The sequence below is a fragment of the Atta colombica genome, unplaced genomic scaffold (genome assembly GCF_001594045.1).
Source record: "Atta colombica isolate Treedump-2 unplaced genomic scaffold, Acol1.0 scaffold110, whole genome shotgun sequence".
NCBI classification, from domain to species: Eukaryota; Metazoa; Arthropoda; class Insecta; order Hymenoptera; family Formicidae; genus Atta; species Atta colombica.
Window position 1 is genome coordinate 1,325,571 of NW_017259196.1, and position 15,825 is coordinate 1,341,395.

The 15,825-nt window shown below is 31.1% G+C and overlaps 1 protein-coding gene across 3 annotated transcripts in view; it reads right to left on the reverse strand.

The window, feature by feature from the left end:
- Positions 1–15,825, reverse strand: part of LOC108693897 (ATP-binding cassette sub-family G member 1) — a 45,092-nt gene that overhangs the window by 17,577 nt on the left and 11,690 nt on the right. The window contains exons 1-2 of one of the 3 annotated variants that reach the window (XM_018203092.1): positions 12,251–12,597; positions 9,307–9,651 (exon numbers count right to left, since the gene is read on the reverse strand). In XM_018203092.1, the coding sequence (XP_018058581.1) occupies positions 9,307–9,493 (187 nt within the window). In that variant the 5' untranslated portion in view covers positions 9,494–9,651; positions 12,251–12,597. Of the gene's footprint in view, positions 1–9,306; positions 9,652–12,250; positions 12,598–15,825 lie in introns of those variants that run through there. The other 2 variants (XM_018203095.1, XM_018203094.1) reach the window with 2 other exon arrangements.

Below are 15,825 nucleotides of genomic sequence, written 5' to 3' on the forward strand. Positions count from 1 at the left end.
GTTCGTGGCGTTTTTAATGCTATCTAACGGGAAAAACGCTACGAACTTTTTCTCATACCTAATATATACAGGATATTTCAGAAATAATTAGCCAAACTTCAAAAGCATATTCCACTCATGTAAAGATGAAAAAAATCATATAAACATGAGTTTAAACGGAATGGAAACGCTTTCTGTCCAAGTTATAAACATTTCTTATTTATCAAATGGATAAATATGTAATTTAGGGGAATCCTCCTCAATCTTGACCTTAATATATGTTATCAAGGTTGATCCTAAGTAACCTTGAGAAAGTTTTGACCGTCGGATATCATTCGTCAAAAAGTTCATCCTTACAATAAGTGGAATATGCTCTTATATAATTACTTTTTTATGAATCAACGTTACATATAAATACGATGTCATAAAAACGCTAACATTGCGGATAAATTACTATAAAGCTATTAAAACTCGGATTTATCGTGCCACTTATAATTAATTCAAATAGCAACTATTATTATTAATTAAGTACATTACAAGGATATTTCGTGTAATAATATATATTTATGTTTCAATTTATGTTAATGATTAATAGATATAATTAATAACTAAGTAGAAATAAATTTATTTGTAAGTCAAAGGATTTTAATGCTTTGTTAATAACCCTTAATACACATTTTTAGGTTATTCGTGTTCTGCGCATTCTTTTTCTTTGAAATACTAAGAGCACCTGATTCAAATATATCGGTCTCTTTTCTATTCCTAAAAAAGTTTGACATCTAGAGAATATAATAAGTTTTGTGTGTTGTCGGTCTCAATTCGTGCAACTCCGAAATTCACCTCTGGGTCATAAAATGACCCAATGTGTGTACAGAGTGCATTTTTTGTAATTAAAATTTTTTATATTTTTTTCTTTATTTTCAACTAATCAGTTGTATTATTCGGGAATATATCGGGAATATTTCGCGAATTATTAAAAAAGAATTTAACCTTAAAACAACATATTAGCCCTTAATAAACACAATTTTTGGCATTCTTGTGCTAAACGTTAATAATATCATATATTATGTTGTCTGTAATGTTATAAAGAACATTCCTAGTAAATTTTAAGTTTTTTTAATACAATATAATAATAATAATAAAATGTATTGTTTAAAATGTAAATGCAATATATCTTCAATTTACTATTCATGCATATTAAAAAAACATCACTTTTAGGTATCTCAATAACTAAACTTTTTGGAGAGCCGACATTTGAACTATTATTTTTTGTAGTTTGGAACATCAATTTTAAGATATTGAACTATATTTTTCCTTTAAACATTTTTGTTTTAGAATTTTATATTTTTATATGAAGCAGTGCATTTTTCTTATTTTGTTAATTATAGTTATAACAATTTATTTATAACTTGTTATGAATATATAACTGTACAAATACTTTTTAAAGATGTCAAAATATATGTAAAAAAATTTAATAATTTATATACTTATAAAAGTGATGAAAATTCATCCAGAACACGAATGATCTAATATGTGTATTAAAGATTAATATTAATACCCTGAAAAATTGGTCTAGTTGAATTAAATAATAATTCTGATGGAAAATTGATGAATCAGAATTTTTTGTTGAATTTATTAGAATTCTGACTGAGATATAATTAGAAATAAATAGAATTGATATAATTCTGGTGAAAATAAGAATTCAACTATTCAATATTTGTATCCAATCAGAATTCCATTATATCAGTTAGAATAACTTTAAAATTTTGATTTATCTATTTTCAATCAGAAATTGTTTTCAGTATTATTAAAAATCGTTAACAGATCCAGTTCTGATTGAATAGGTTTACCTCTCTACTTACATACAATTATTGTGTATTTACATATCGATTCATTCATTTATTATAAATATAATTTTTTATTTTTAAAATTTGTGTAGTATAATTTTTATCGTGTTTTCTGACTTAGTATTTCAAAGCACAACCATGTGTTGTAATGAGAACGCGAATTCCGTTATCACTTGAATAGAGAGCGGTTTATTTGAAAAAAAGGCAAAATATGCAAAGTGCAAGTGTTGTTGACCTTATTTCGAAAAGCGAATGTAGAAATGACCTCCGCATACTGATGACTGCTTCGTAAGTAGCAACAAACTACAGTCATTAATTTAATTAAAGCAAAATGCTACGTCCTCGTGAAAAAATATGCGATTATATATCTAATAAACAACCTATTTCATAAGCTTGGAAAGAGGAAAACAAAAATACCAACCGTGCATGGCGAAGGCCATCTAACGTAGTTAATGTAGGTCAGTAGGTCCCTAACATGCATTTCGCTATTATTTCGAAATCATTAATGTTGTGTGCTCACCGTGACTTATTCTAAAATTATTGCATTGCACGAAGATATAAAAAAATATAAATAAGAGTTATTCCCCAAGAATATTCAGATTCCTAATAAAGTTACAATTAAAATTGATATCAATTAATAAATGCTATTTAATAAAACATATTTCAAGTTTCGTTCGACGTAACTGCGTAGTTCATCCGTATAATTCACGATGACTACTGCTTCTCTGAAAAAATATAAAGTAAATATCTACGTCTGCAATAACACCCACGTATCATTAATTGCACCATTGTTTGCTGTTGATTGATCACGTACGTAGAATATTGCCGACCATGCATGAACAAGCCTTCAAAGTTCAAGTCAGACCTAGACATGTGCAGAGAGAAAGAAAGACGAATCGAGTTGGCTAATTTCAAGTCTGGAAGAGGCTGCACCTCTTGGGCTGCACGAATTGCGCAAATAGTGGATTGCAAAAATCTCGCTATGACATACGGTTTACAGCGTTTTAAATTACTCTGCTTGCTTCTATAGAGAAAAAGAGAGAGAAAGACACACAGACAGATAAACAGACAGACAGACAGACAAACAGACAGACAGACAGACAGACAGACAGACAGACAGAGAGAGAGAGAGAGAGAGAGAGAGAGAGAGAGAGAGAGAGAGAGAGAGATGATAAAGTCTCAAATTCTCATGCCCGGTTAACTATCTTTGTGAGGTCATGCTAAACTTTCTTCATTTTATTTTGCAATCACGCGGATACAAGCAATAAGACTTTACATCTTATTGAGAAGTAAAATCTTATAGCCTAATTTCGTAACATATTGTATAGCGTAACATCAACTGCGACGAAAGTTCTGTTTGAATACTCATACTGCTTCGATAATTTTAACACAAAGTTTAAACAAGACAATACAAAATAATTTAGAGAAATCGGCATATAAAATTATAAATAATTCTCCTTGCAATTTCTCTACATGTCATTCTGAAGAGAAAAATTATGTAAATATTTTCTCCAAATGAAACATTGAACGTTTCATTCACATAATAATTTTATGATAGAAAAATAAAAAGTATCTAAAATCTATGTTGAATGTGAAAATATGAGTTTATTCACCAGGCGTTCATGAACTCATCTGCTCTTAATTCATCGCTATTCCGCAATGTTAATAAACATTTTAACAACTGCAAGGAAAATGATAATTGCGAGCAAGTATATTAGGAGTGTTGAACGCTCAATAAGTCATTGTATCACGTTTTGTTATGTGGACACCGCCTTGGTGCAACAAAAAAAGATAAAAGTAAAAGATAATTACGAGTAAGTATATATTCGATAAGGGATATTCAACGCTCGATAAGTCATTGTGTCACGTTTTGTTATGTGAACATCGTCTTGGTGCAATAAAAAAAAGATAAAAATTTGAAACAAAAAAAGATAAAAGTTTGACATAGGAATTTCTGCAAGGAGAAAGATCGTAAGAGATCATGATAAAGAAAATATTGTAAAAGAAAGTAAAACATGAAGAGTAAAAGTCAGTAATAGGATACATAGTTATTGTTCCATGAAGCAAGTTTCTTTCATATTTTTTGCATAACGTCAAAATGTGTCGTTCAGGCACGCGAACGATCTAGATCTATTGTTATACTCAAACTGTATTTTGCTCTCTAAATCGGAGAAAAACACACACAGTGATCGTTACATTTCTTTAAAGGCGTTATAAGAATTTGAGAAATGTAGATAATGTAGATAATTCGTATTAGAATAGAGAAAATTCTCTATTCTATTTAAGCAAGTAGCAATTCATCAGCGATTCGTCGTGATTTAAAAGGTCGAATTTATTAAATATATGGATAAGTTTACCTTGTCGACAATCTTTTTCATATCAGTAACGTATGGTTATATTCCCGTTGTGCATATTTTTACAATAAGACAAGTAAGCTTCTCAATACACTGAAAAGATAGCAAATTTCATGTACATTTAACGGAAGAAAATTTGAAGCAAGTATAAGATTCAAAACATTTAATATTATCATTAAAAATAAAGTTGCAAGTAACTTAAATTTAATGTTCACATGTGCATTAAATTTCATACAAATCCACATAAAATTCTATGGAAAGTACACTAAATTTCATGTACATATACACAAATATTTCAATTATAAGAACATTAAATTTAATGTAATGTCATTAAATTAAATTAACTTGTGTAAAAAAATACGTTAAATTTCATAACATTTTTAAAAGTACTTTTAGAAATGTTTTCTTTACATATAAATAAAGTTTGTTATGAACAAATTAAAAATAACGAATGATTTAACTAAAAACTAAATTATAGCAATTACTTAAATATAATAAACATGTAAACACTAAATTTCATAAAATTTCATGACATTACATTAAATTTAATGTACATGTATACAAATATACTTTTTAGTTATAAGTACATTAAATTTAATGTAATGTCATGAAATTTTTAACAGTGTACATAAAATGTTAATGAAATTCAAGAACATTTTTCTAACAGTGTATAGGTGAACTTGAAATATCTTCTTAATGGCAGTCTTCATTAGGTAAGTTTTCGAAGAGACATCTTAAAAGAGAAAATCATCAAAGTACATGCATCCACAAGTGCATACCTATAATTACGTGTTCCAAGATAAGAATTATTGAACATAATGAAATATCACTCTGTATCTTTATCTAGCTATGACAATTATTATTGTTTGTAATACGTGTTTCCTCAGTCTCGAACAAACAATGATTTTCTATAATGTTGTACATTAAACGAATGATATTTCTTGCTCGTCCGTGCCAAATTACGAAAGCATCCGAACAATTGAAATATCCGCCAAGCGTAATGTCTATCACCGGAAAAGGAAAAAAAATAAAAAAAATATGACGCGCCATCGTCCGCTACTTAATCGATACTCATCTTCGACAGGAAGATGAGTATTATTACTGAGGTGTCTCCGCAAGATAGCATTACTAGAATAATGTAATAGTATTATGTCTTGAATTATGTAGTCTTTATTATAGGTTCTAAATAGCGTTCTGAAGGCCGTTGGATTTTCAGTTCCCGCGCCGAGACATGATATCCCTAATGGCGCATTGCAAAAAATATTTTGATTTTCACGATCGATGACACGATGCATGATTGATCGATACCACGTATCTTCGTGATTTGTTTCAAACATTTATTTAATGATAATTCCTTGTTTAATTATCAAAGAGCAAATGATTGATATTCAAATCCAAAGTCTCTCTGATACTTTTAGAATGAATTACTTTCGAGAATATCCAAAGAAACGATGATTCGCGGATAATATCAGTGAAATGGAATTTTATCATTTCAAATAAAGCGATTTGCTTCGCGTACGCGATAAGACGGAACAAAGGCTCTCCAATGATATTTACCACTCGATATTATTGTATTATTGTACGTTTATCTATCTATACTATATACATCGATATATATATATATATATATATATATATATATCGATTCAAGCAGGCGTTTCGAGTAAATTAAAGAGAAACGTATCCCATTTCTTGAAAAAAATCATCCATTTCTTAAAACTTTTTCTAAAAATAATCTTAGATGCACTCGAGATGCACGCGTATGATTAAATTGAGATTTGTATGTTTCTTTGGGTTCGAAAATTATAGGTATTCCGACGTAATTGATGTACATCGGAAACCTCTGAAGTATCATGCTGCATCGGCCTTCCTGCAAAATTGCGATCACTAACCCTACTCGTAAGAAACGAGTACGTCGAATTATTCCTTTTATGATGGATTCCTTATTGGGAACTCGGAGAAATACATGCACGTTACTCATATTACTTACTACGAATCAAAATGTTGCGCTCATACAAATAAAAAAAAAAAAATAAATAAAGACAATTATCCGATTGTCCAGTAACTTGATTCTATCATAACGAAAATGTCAATAAATAGCATTGAAAACGATCGATTCTAATCCCCGATCGATACTTTTTTTAATACCGTAAAGACTGATTCGTTGCGGAAGTATTTTCATGCGAGCTATAAGAGGCAAATGCGTCATGTTTTCAGCCTATAAATAATCGAAATATACAACGTAATCTATGATACGTATGTATACCTAACACACATAAAATATGTAACGAAACGTCGCGTGTTAAATATAGTCTGATCGCAATACAAAGGGTCGCAATACAATTAGAGTAAATGGGTTGTGCGTAGGTATATATTTGGTATGACTTCCTATAACACATAAATAAGTATAGTAACATTTAGATTATCGATTTGGAGCATAGATACAACATTGATACTCTACACAACAGGTGGTATTGTTTAGCTTGCGTGAATTGCATAGCGTCAATATATAGTGAGTCAGATGGTCTACTAGACGTTTATGTTTAATTTAAAGTATGAAGTGAAGCTATTCACAAGTCTCTTTCGCTTTGGTGCGTCGCATTCCAGCGTTATCTCTCTCATATGCTGTATCACGATGATAAGAGATACCCGGGACTGTACTCGGGGAATACGTAGAATTCGCGTCCATTGCCACGCCGTTGCGTCGTGTTGCTTTTCTTTGAACATGCATTTCTTTGACGTGTTTGGCACGCAAGCGGTGCACTTTCACTCGACGGTCAATGTCATCGGAAACCAGTTTGTAATACGAACAGCGCCGACTGGTTCCTGTATACGAGAAGATGGAGAAAAAAAAAAGAAAATCCTATATTCTTTTGATGAGTGTAAATGATTCGAAAGACATTCGCTCGAGTGTTTTCGAACAATAGTTATCTACTATCGCATCAGATATTCACGTGATACATTATTTAACTATGTAATATCGGATAATTGGTCGATGCTAGAAAGATAGTTACGCGATAGGTACATCATTTTCACGAAGTAAGTTAAACAATACCTTTGTTGTTGATAATAGAGAGGCACGTTGTTGCTTGTAAAAAGCATTTTTAAATCGACATTATATTCTGCTTTCCCATAACTCGGAAACAAATTAAACATATCTAATCTAGTTATAAAAATCGATTTACATGTAAAAATAAATCTCAGTCTGCAGAGAAATGAGAAAACTAAAATCAATTCAAACTGAAAAGAAAGAAAGAAAGAAAGAGAGTGAATAGTTAGTTCAATTTCTAATAGAATTTAGATATATCTAATAGAATATATCTAATAGACATATCTAATAGAATTTCTAACAGATAATAAAATAAAATAATTGTAAAAAAAGTCGGATTATATATCATACTTCCTAATTTTGGAAACTTTCACTCCAAAAAGACTGAAAATTGAGTCACTCTTGAACAAGTGTGGCAGATTTTCATTCTTTAAGAGTGAGATTTTATTCTTTTGGAGCAAGATTTCAGTGAATTTCATTCCAAAAGAGTAAACTACTATTCCAAAAACAGTAAAAATCAGTCACTCTTGATTAAGAGTGAAAAGTTTCTTCACTTTTTTTTAAGACTGACTCAATTTTTACTCCAAAAGATTTAGAGAATAAATAAAAGTATGATTCATATGAAGATTGGTTGTCGCTCACTATTAGCAACATTCGAGCTACTGTAGAGATAAAGCTTCGATATATAACGTTTCTAATTCTAATGGCAAATTATTATACACGAACATTCAATGATGCTTTAAAATATTCACTGAAAATTCCTTGCATACAGTATTCTATCATCTAATTTCATTGGACGTATTAAATACGTATGCATGCTTCTGTATTCTTCGAAAATAACTTGTAACTAGTTGCATAGATATTTATTAACTTGTATTATAATCTGGATGAAAGTTAACGTAATAAAGTGTATTATATTATGAAAATTTTATGCATAATTATATACATAATTAAGCAAATTATTTTACGCGAAAATAAATAATATGTAATGATAATTTGTAATATTTACGAGTGTTCCTCAATGCTCGATACAGGAAGCTATCCAATTTTCATTAGTTTAAATATGTTTACTAAACAATTATGGTAATTATATAGCGAGAACTTGGACGAATGCGAAATTTCTAGAAAGACCGTAGTCCGTGCTGAAGTCAAATAATGTAACATTTGGAATGCAGTTCAAGTACATTCACATACTGTGTAATTTATAAAATAATCTTTTCTGCGGTTTCACGACTTTTTCTTGTGTGACACTATTCTATAATATCGTATTCTATAATAATGTACTATCATATCCAATTAATCGGCTAGATATTAAATGTTACGTTACGCTCTGAATGTTAGCTTTTCTTTCCGTTTCTATCAGCTAAGTTTTATCGTGGATTTTTAAAAATCTCATTGACTTACCCAATCGAATATTATCCAATTAATCCTAACATAAAGTCGGCCACGCGTTGGGGATTGGATTACGAAAATCTCAGATCGATTTAGATAAAAAATATTCGTTAAACTGCAACGATTATGGAATATAAAGAAAAATTGATTCTTCGTTCTACACACGTGAATAAAATATTATTAGAAGCTATAATTATATACAAGTAACTGTATGAATATATTATGTTTAATTTATTCATGTCGGAAGAATCAATAAAGAATGAAGTCATCTTGATTCTTTAAATATTCGTAAAAAATTCGTGATAATTCGCAGAAACACTGTGTGTGTCGCTTATTAAAAAATGATATAACAATTTACAATGCAAAAATCTGAATTTCGAAGTTCAGCAGATTTTATTAAAAACAAATATCCTAACAACAAAAATAAACGCTCCTTGCTTGCACGTTAAATCACAAAACACATGAACGTATGAAATGTGCTATATGCGTAGTATTATGAAAAGATGTCACAATAACCCGAGTAATAACATAATAAAAAAAGCGGAGAAATTTCCTTTTTTTCGACATTCAATTCTTTCATAACATTTCGCTATATTAATCCACTTGCCTCAATCAAAAGTTAAAACACGTCAGTTTTAATTACTAGTTAATAGATACTAATTAATAGAGGTAGAAATGTACTCACTATTTTTGCGACCTTCTCGGACCTTATACGTAAGATCGGTGAATGCCAGGTCGACCGGTGGTCTTTTCGGCAAATGCGTAATCGTCTTTGGTTGCATGATTTGTAGCCGCACCGCCGAGTTCTTTCTAGGTTGCAACAAAATTCCATTGGAATCCTCCGCCGTTGAACAATTTCCCTCATGCTTCATCTTTTTAACGAGATATTCCGTCCTTTTCTTCTAAATGCTGATCGCCGATCCTTCGATCAACCGCGCGCGTTTTTCCTTCGCAATGTTTCGAGATCGATGAATCACCTTTCGCGAAGGTAACATGCGAAAAAATTCCGTAATCGTCGATTTTTCACAACCTGCAATATCGCCCACATGATGCAATGCACTTCGCAAGACATGTTAAATATAGCGTTTGATTTTTGGGAGGGGGAGAAAGAGAAAATTATATCCGTACTACGAGTTATGTTTCCGTAGCATATTCAATAGCAAATCTACTCGCTGACTTTGTGGAATCAGTTACGTGGAATTATTTAAAATTTACTCAAGTTTGCAAATGTTTTTTCTATTACCATTGAATCGCACTTCTTTCAATTCAGCGAAAACATTAAATGTATTCTCTGCTTTATAATAATTATATAAGTCTCTTTTCAGCAAAAAATTGCGCTTCTATCGAATCAGCTATTGAAGTTTTTTACATCCCATTTTATCATGATTTAATATCATTCACAAAAAGGAAAGATGCAAAAAAGCGTTAAAAGAAAAAAATCATAAATATTGAGAATAAATGTTACATTTGTACAGAACATCAAAAGAATAATTTTTTGCTAAAGTATTTTGTTGAATATCAAAATAATTACATAAAAATCTCAAACATGATGAACAATAAGTCTTATCTCATTCTAACAAGAAATTCTATATCTTAGTGATAAACCTTCTCAAATTACGAGGGACAGTCTGAAATTTTAACTCTTCGTCCTAAATTTTGTCCCAAAGTAAGGACACGATTATAAATTGTTCCTCTTTTAAGTGTAAAAATAAAAAATGTAAAGTAACAAGTAATGTAATAAGTGTAAAATATAATTTTCAACTAATATGTGAAAACATTTTTTATTAAAAATGATTTTTTATTTAAAATCCTAGATATTATTCATATAAATATATTCAGTAGAAATAAAATAGAATTAAAAAAAATATAATGTGATCTCGTAACACGATGTAATCTTTGTTGTGTTACATCTCATGTGATGTTATACATTAAGTGTTAGTTATTTACATATAAACATAATAATATAACATGTTGTTTATGCGTTTCGTTACGTTAACAATTATTTAAAAAATGTTTATTAAAATTTAATTATGACAATTAATGAATTTTTTTTTAATATTTCTCTTTGCCTTCTTAATCACCTTATTCTGCATATTATGTATTTTGATACTCAACAAAATTATTTTCAGATCTATATTTAATAAATTAAATTTTTAGATACTTAGCAAAACCGTCATCCATGCATAAATATTAATTTATTTTTTGCATAAATTTTTTTCATAAACATTTTTCATATATAATCCTTCAGTATACACGACGATTTTCCGGGATTAATTTTCATCACTCTAACAAATATACAAAAATTATTAAGTGATTCTTGCGTATATTTTAATAGCCGCCTTGCGTATATTTTAATCACTAATAATAAAAGTGATTTCCAATTTCTTATATTCACTTTAACATGATTTCAAAGTTGATTTCAAACATGATTTCTTTTGTTTTCCGGAAGAAATTCGGAATGTGCGACCGAGCGTATGGCGATACTTTTTTATTTCAAATTAATTCTTTCAATGATGAATGAATTGCTTCGTTGATTGATTTCCTCGCTGATTTCAGAGATAAATAGCCCCTCATTAACATCTTTCAGAAAGTATTTGTAAGATTGTGTATTTAAATAAATTGTATATAAATGTTATAATTAATCACTTGATATCTAGTTTTTCGAAGAAGAGAAACGTGCGAGACACAATGATCCAATCATGTATACTAAGGATTAAAAATGATTATGTAAACATTAACATTAACATTAACTTCTCATCGTAGTATAACGAGAAACAAAACATAAATAATTAATTATACGTATTATAATTATAGGTAATTATAAACGTATAAATTATAGGTAATGCTGGTTTTTGCCGTTTATTCTAATCGATTATCATTTCATTCATCTGATAAAATAGATCACTGCACAGATCACACACACATTTACGCAAAAACCAGCATTACCTATAATTTCCTAACAGTAACATATAATATCGATTAGGCGATTAGCATATAAAGATCACATGGAATAAAAATATATGTAAAGCAGAAGGAAAAACAAGATATAAAATTATCTTATTAATTAATATTTTATATATCAAGTATATGAACAATTTCTGATCGATTGTCATCATTATAACAGACTTTTTTACAATTTTTACGATTATTATTTTATCTGCATATTTTACAAAATTTTTATGTAACTATTTTCCATGTTTTAAAATTAATTCGATAAGAAACACTTGAGACGCCGTATTGTGTTGCAATAATAAAACTCGCAGCAATAAAAATCACCAAGTTTTTTCCAGGAAATACACAAATAGACTTTTATGGAAATATTAAAAAAATAATCTCTCTCTTTCTTACGAAGGTTCTACTCCAGCAAATCTGACAGCGAAAATCAGAGAACCGAAACCGCCTCTTTCAGAGATATTGTCTACGTTCAGCAGAGAAAATTATCGTTAGTTAGCGATAATTGATAATGATTGAGTCTTGTCTTTTGAGTTTTTTCGCTAAATCTAAATGTAGGAATCAATCGTATTAAAGAATCACTAAGCTCTAACTGATTAGTTTTCTCTTCTGAACGCAGCCATTCTTTTTGTGGAAAAGAGCGAAGAATAGAATAATTTTGATGCATTGATTCTTACATTGCCCAACTTCGCGATGTTTCCTTTTGCCGTCGTTGAAGAAACCTCTCCGCGAATATCGAAATTAGCCTTAAGATGCAACGAAGCGCATCTCCGGAGTTGGCGCAGAGCGATCGCGAGTACGAGTGTGAATGAGACGATCAAGAATGACAGACACAACACACTCGATCCGTACGATTGCACGTGTCGTGGCGCACTCCCGAACATACGCGATGCACCACGGTTTTAGACGTATCCCACCGGATACGCTCCGATAACAAAGACTCGCGGCAGGAAGCGGTGCGGTGGGGAAACGATGAGAGACGAACGAGCGGTGCTTTACACCTTGCGATGCATCCACCGCCCGCGACGACTTGAACTGAACTGAGCTAAAAAGCCGTGCAAGTTGCCGTTGACTGACGTCCCTTTTGTCTCGCCCCTCTGGCCGTCCTACCCTTTTTTCATTTCGTACAACTAAGGAAGAAGGCATTTACGGTTGAACATGAGAACAACGCTATCGACAGATCAAAGTCTACGTAGATGCGATGACTAATATAATGTTAGCAATATCCGCGCCGAGGGAAGTCAGTCATCCTTTTTGATTTTATCATCACCTTTTTATTATTTATTGTACGATAGAAAATTAGAAAGTTGTAGATGGATGTGACGTCTAATAACTGTTGAAAATTGTATTCTCACTGCATTTTAACAAAGCATTCTCACAATCAGAATGAGAATTGCAATATTGTCCATGTTACATGGCATTGAAACAAATTTGTGTGAAATATAAAGTGGCGTCTACAATGAAATTTTGTCTCGGTTCACAACTTTGCTTTAAGAAGCCTTAAGTCATAAGTCGAAAAAGATTATAAGCGAATTGAGCAAACCTCTTTTCTTATGGCCTAAAAGCATAAGTTCTGTGGTCGATATATCATCACTTACAGCTTACGGCTTAAGATCTCTTAAGGCCGATTTTTCATTAGCCTGGATCTACAATAGATAATTTATGCCCGTATTCATAATCAGGCCTTATATTTAAGGTTTTCTTAAATTTATCTTTAGATACTGTACGAATTATTTCATTGGCTGTTGAGCATCTAAAGATAAATTTAAGGAAGCCTTAAGTATAAGATTTGACTATGAATACGGACATTAAGTTTTAAGCAGTAAGAAATTGATCAATTATAGTCGAATGCGAGAAGAATAGTCAACTGTCGTCCATTTCTTACTCTCTAAATCTGAATCAGTGGATAGTCACTAATTACCTAGTGGCATACGAATTAAAAAAAGAACGAATGTTTGAGCATTATATAACTACTGATATTTGCACGTTAATTTCAATCTTCCAATACCATGTTCATTGAATTTAAGCACTAAAAATAGATTAGATTACACAATAAAGATTAGCTAGATTAGGGATCTCACATTTAATTCACTGATTACCATGGCATACTTGGCACTGATATTATCCACTGATTCAGGTTTAGAGAATATGGCTTAAGGTTTACAAATTTATTGTAGATCCGGACTTACCTAATTAACTTGTTAAGCTTAACTTGATGTTTTATCCAATCAATAGACTTCATTTGTGATGATGTTATACATGAAGCCTATTGGGTGAAACATCAGGTGAAGCTTAATTATAGAATTACAAGTTACTAGATACTAAATTAGATAGTTAACTAGATAATAAAAAACTGGGCCTTAAAGCTAGATTGTGGACCGAAACTTTAAGACGTAAAACTTAGCTTTACGCACTACGCCGTAATAAATTAACTGATGACATAGTCGAATGTTCTCACATTCGATTGTGATTTCTCGATTTCTTAGAATTTAAAGTTAAGTTAAGTCTTAAGTTTTACGTCTTAAAATTTCATTGTAGACGCCGCTTATAATGAAGACGCTTATAAAGAAGAAATTAAATGTAACAATTTTTAATGTATTTAATCTCTTGACGTACACACTTTTAGAATTAGTATGTACAATACAATATGCTCTTAATAGAATGTAAATAAATCGTGTTCTGAATTACTAATGCGAGTACTCACTTAAATGATTCCTAAGCAGAGATACGTTTGTCCACAGTGACGGTTCACAATAGAAGAGACAAAGGAAACGAAAGTCTCTTAAATGATATATATAGACATAAATAGATGGCGGAATGTAAATTGAAGCATTCCAAAAACATAAACATTAGTCAAGAATATCCTACTTAATTGATGTACGCAACATAGAAAATATTATAGAAAAATCAAGTTGTCCTCGAAAATATTTAAAAAAATTAAAATTAATTAACGTGTTACGCATTATTGTTCGATAATAACGCCAGTGGTGATTAACCTCGATTTCATTACAGTCAGCTATTAATCAGTATTAATTGATAATGCATCACGCGCGCGAATCACTACTTTTGAAACAACGGTATCTATATATACCTGTATATATCTGTCTATATATATCTGTGTCGATGCTTTGTAAATGGACTTATCATCGGAAACAATTATTTTCGATAAAAGACGATGTGATATTACAAACCATATTAATGCTAATAAAAAGTTGGAAAAAAAATTATTTTAATTCAAATGAAGTCTACATCGCTATGTAAACTTCAGACTTTCTTGGGATTCTAATGGATAATTCATCAAAGATAACATATCGTGTAATTACAATATGACAAAATAATAAAGACAAAACAATATATATATAAAGTAAAAAATATATATAATAAATATAATATATATAATAAATATATATTAGGTGTACAACTTTGCTTCCGCCGTTTTCCTATAGATGGTTTTAGCGGTAAGTGGTGGTCGAAATAAATAGATCATAGACGTCATACAATAAACTTGGGCATCTATCAACATAACCCCATAGAAACATTAGTCGATTTGTGTCTGTATCATAAAGTTATTCTCGATTGAAAATGTCAGTTTACGAGCCAAATTCTCGTCATTTGCGGGAGGTTTTAATTTTTTGCTTCAATATGAAGAAATCTGCGGCTGAGGCTCATCGAATGCTCTCAAATACTTATGGTGAGGCCGTTATTAGTGAAAGAACGTGTCGTGAGTGGTTTCAACGCTTCAAGAACGGTGATTTTGACGTCCAAGGTCATGCTCTGTATTTGGTGGGACCAGCTCGGCGTAGTGTATTACTGTGAGCTGTTAAAACCGACTGAAACAATCACAGGCGATCGGTATCGAACGCAATTGATGCGTTTGAGCCGAGCATTGAAAGACAAACGACCGCAACAACGAGAGACACAATAAAGTGATTTTGCAGCATGACAATGCTCGACCCCATGTTGCGAAAGTGGTCAAGACATACTTGGAAACGTTGAAATGGGAAGTCCTACCCCACCCGCCGTATTCTCCAGACGTTGCTCCCTCTGACTGTCACTTGTTTCGATCAATGGCACACGGCCTGGCTGACCAGCACTTCCGGTCTTATGAAGCAGTAAAAAATTGGATCGATTCGTGGATAGCCTCAAAAGATGACCAGTTTTTTGACGCGGGATTCGTACGCTACGTACGCCCGAAAGATGGGAGAAAGTAGTGGCCAGCGATGGACAATACTTTGAATCATAAATATATAAC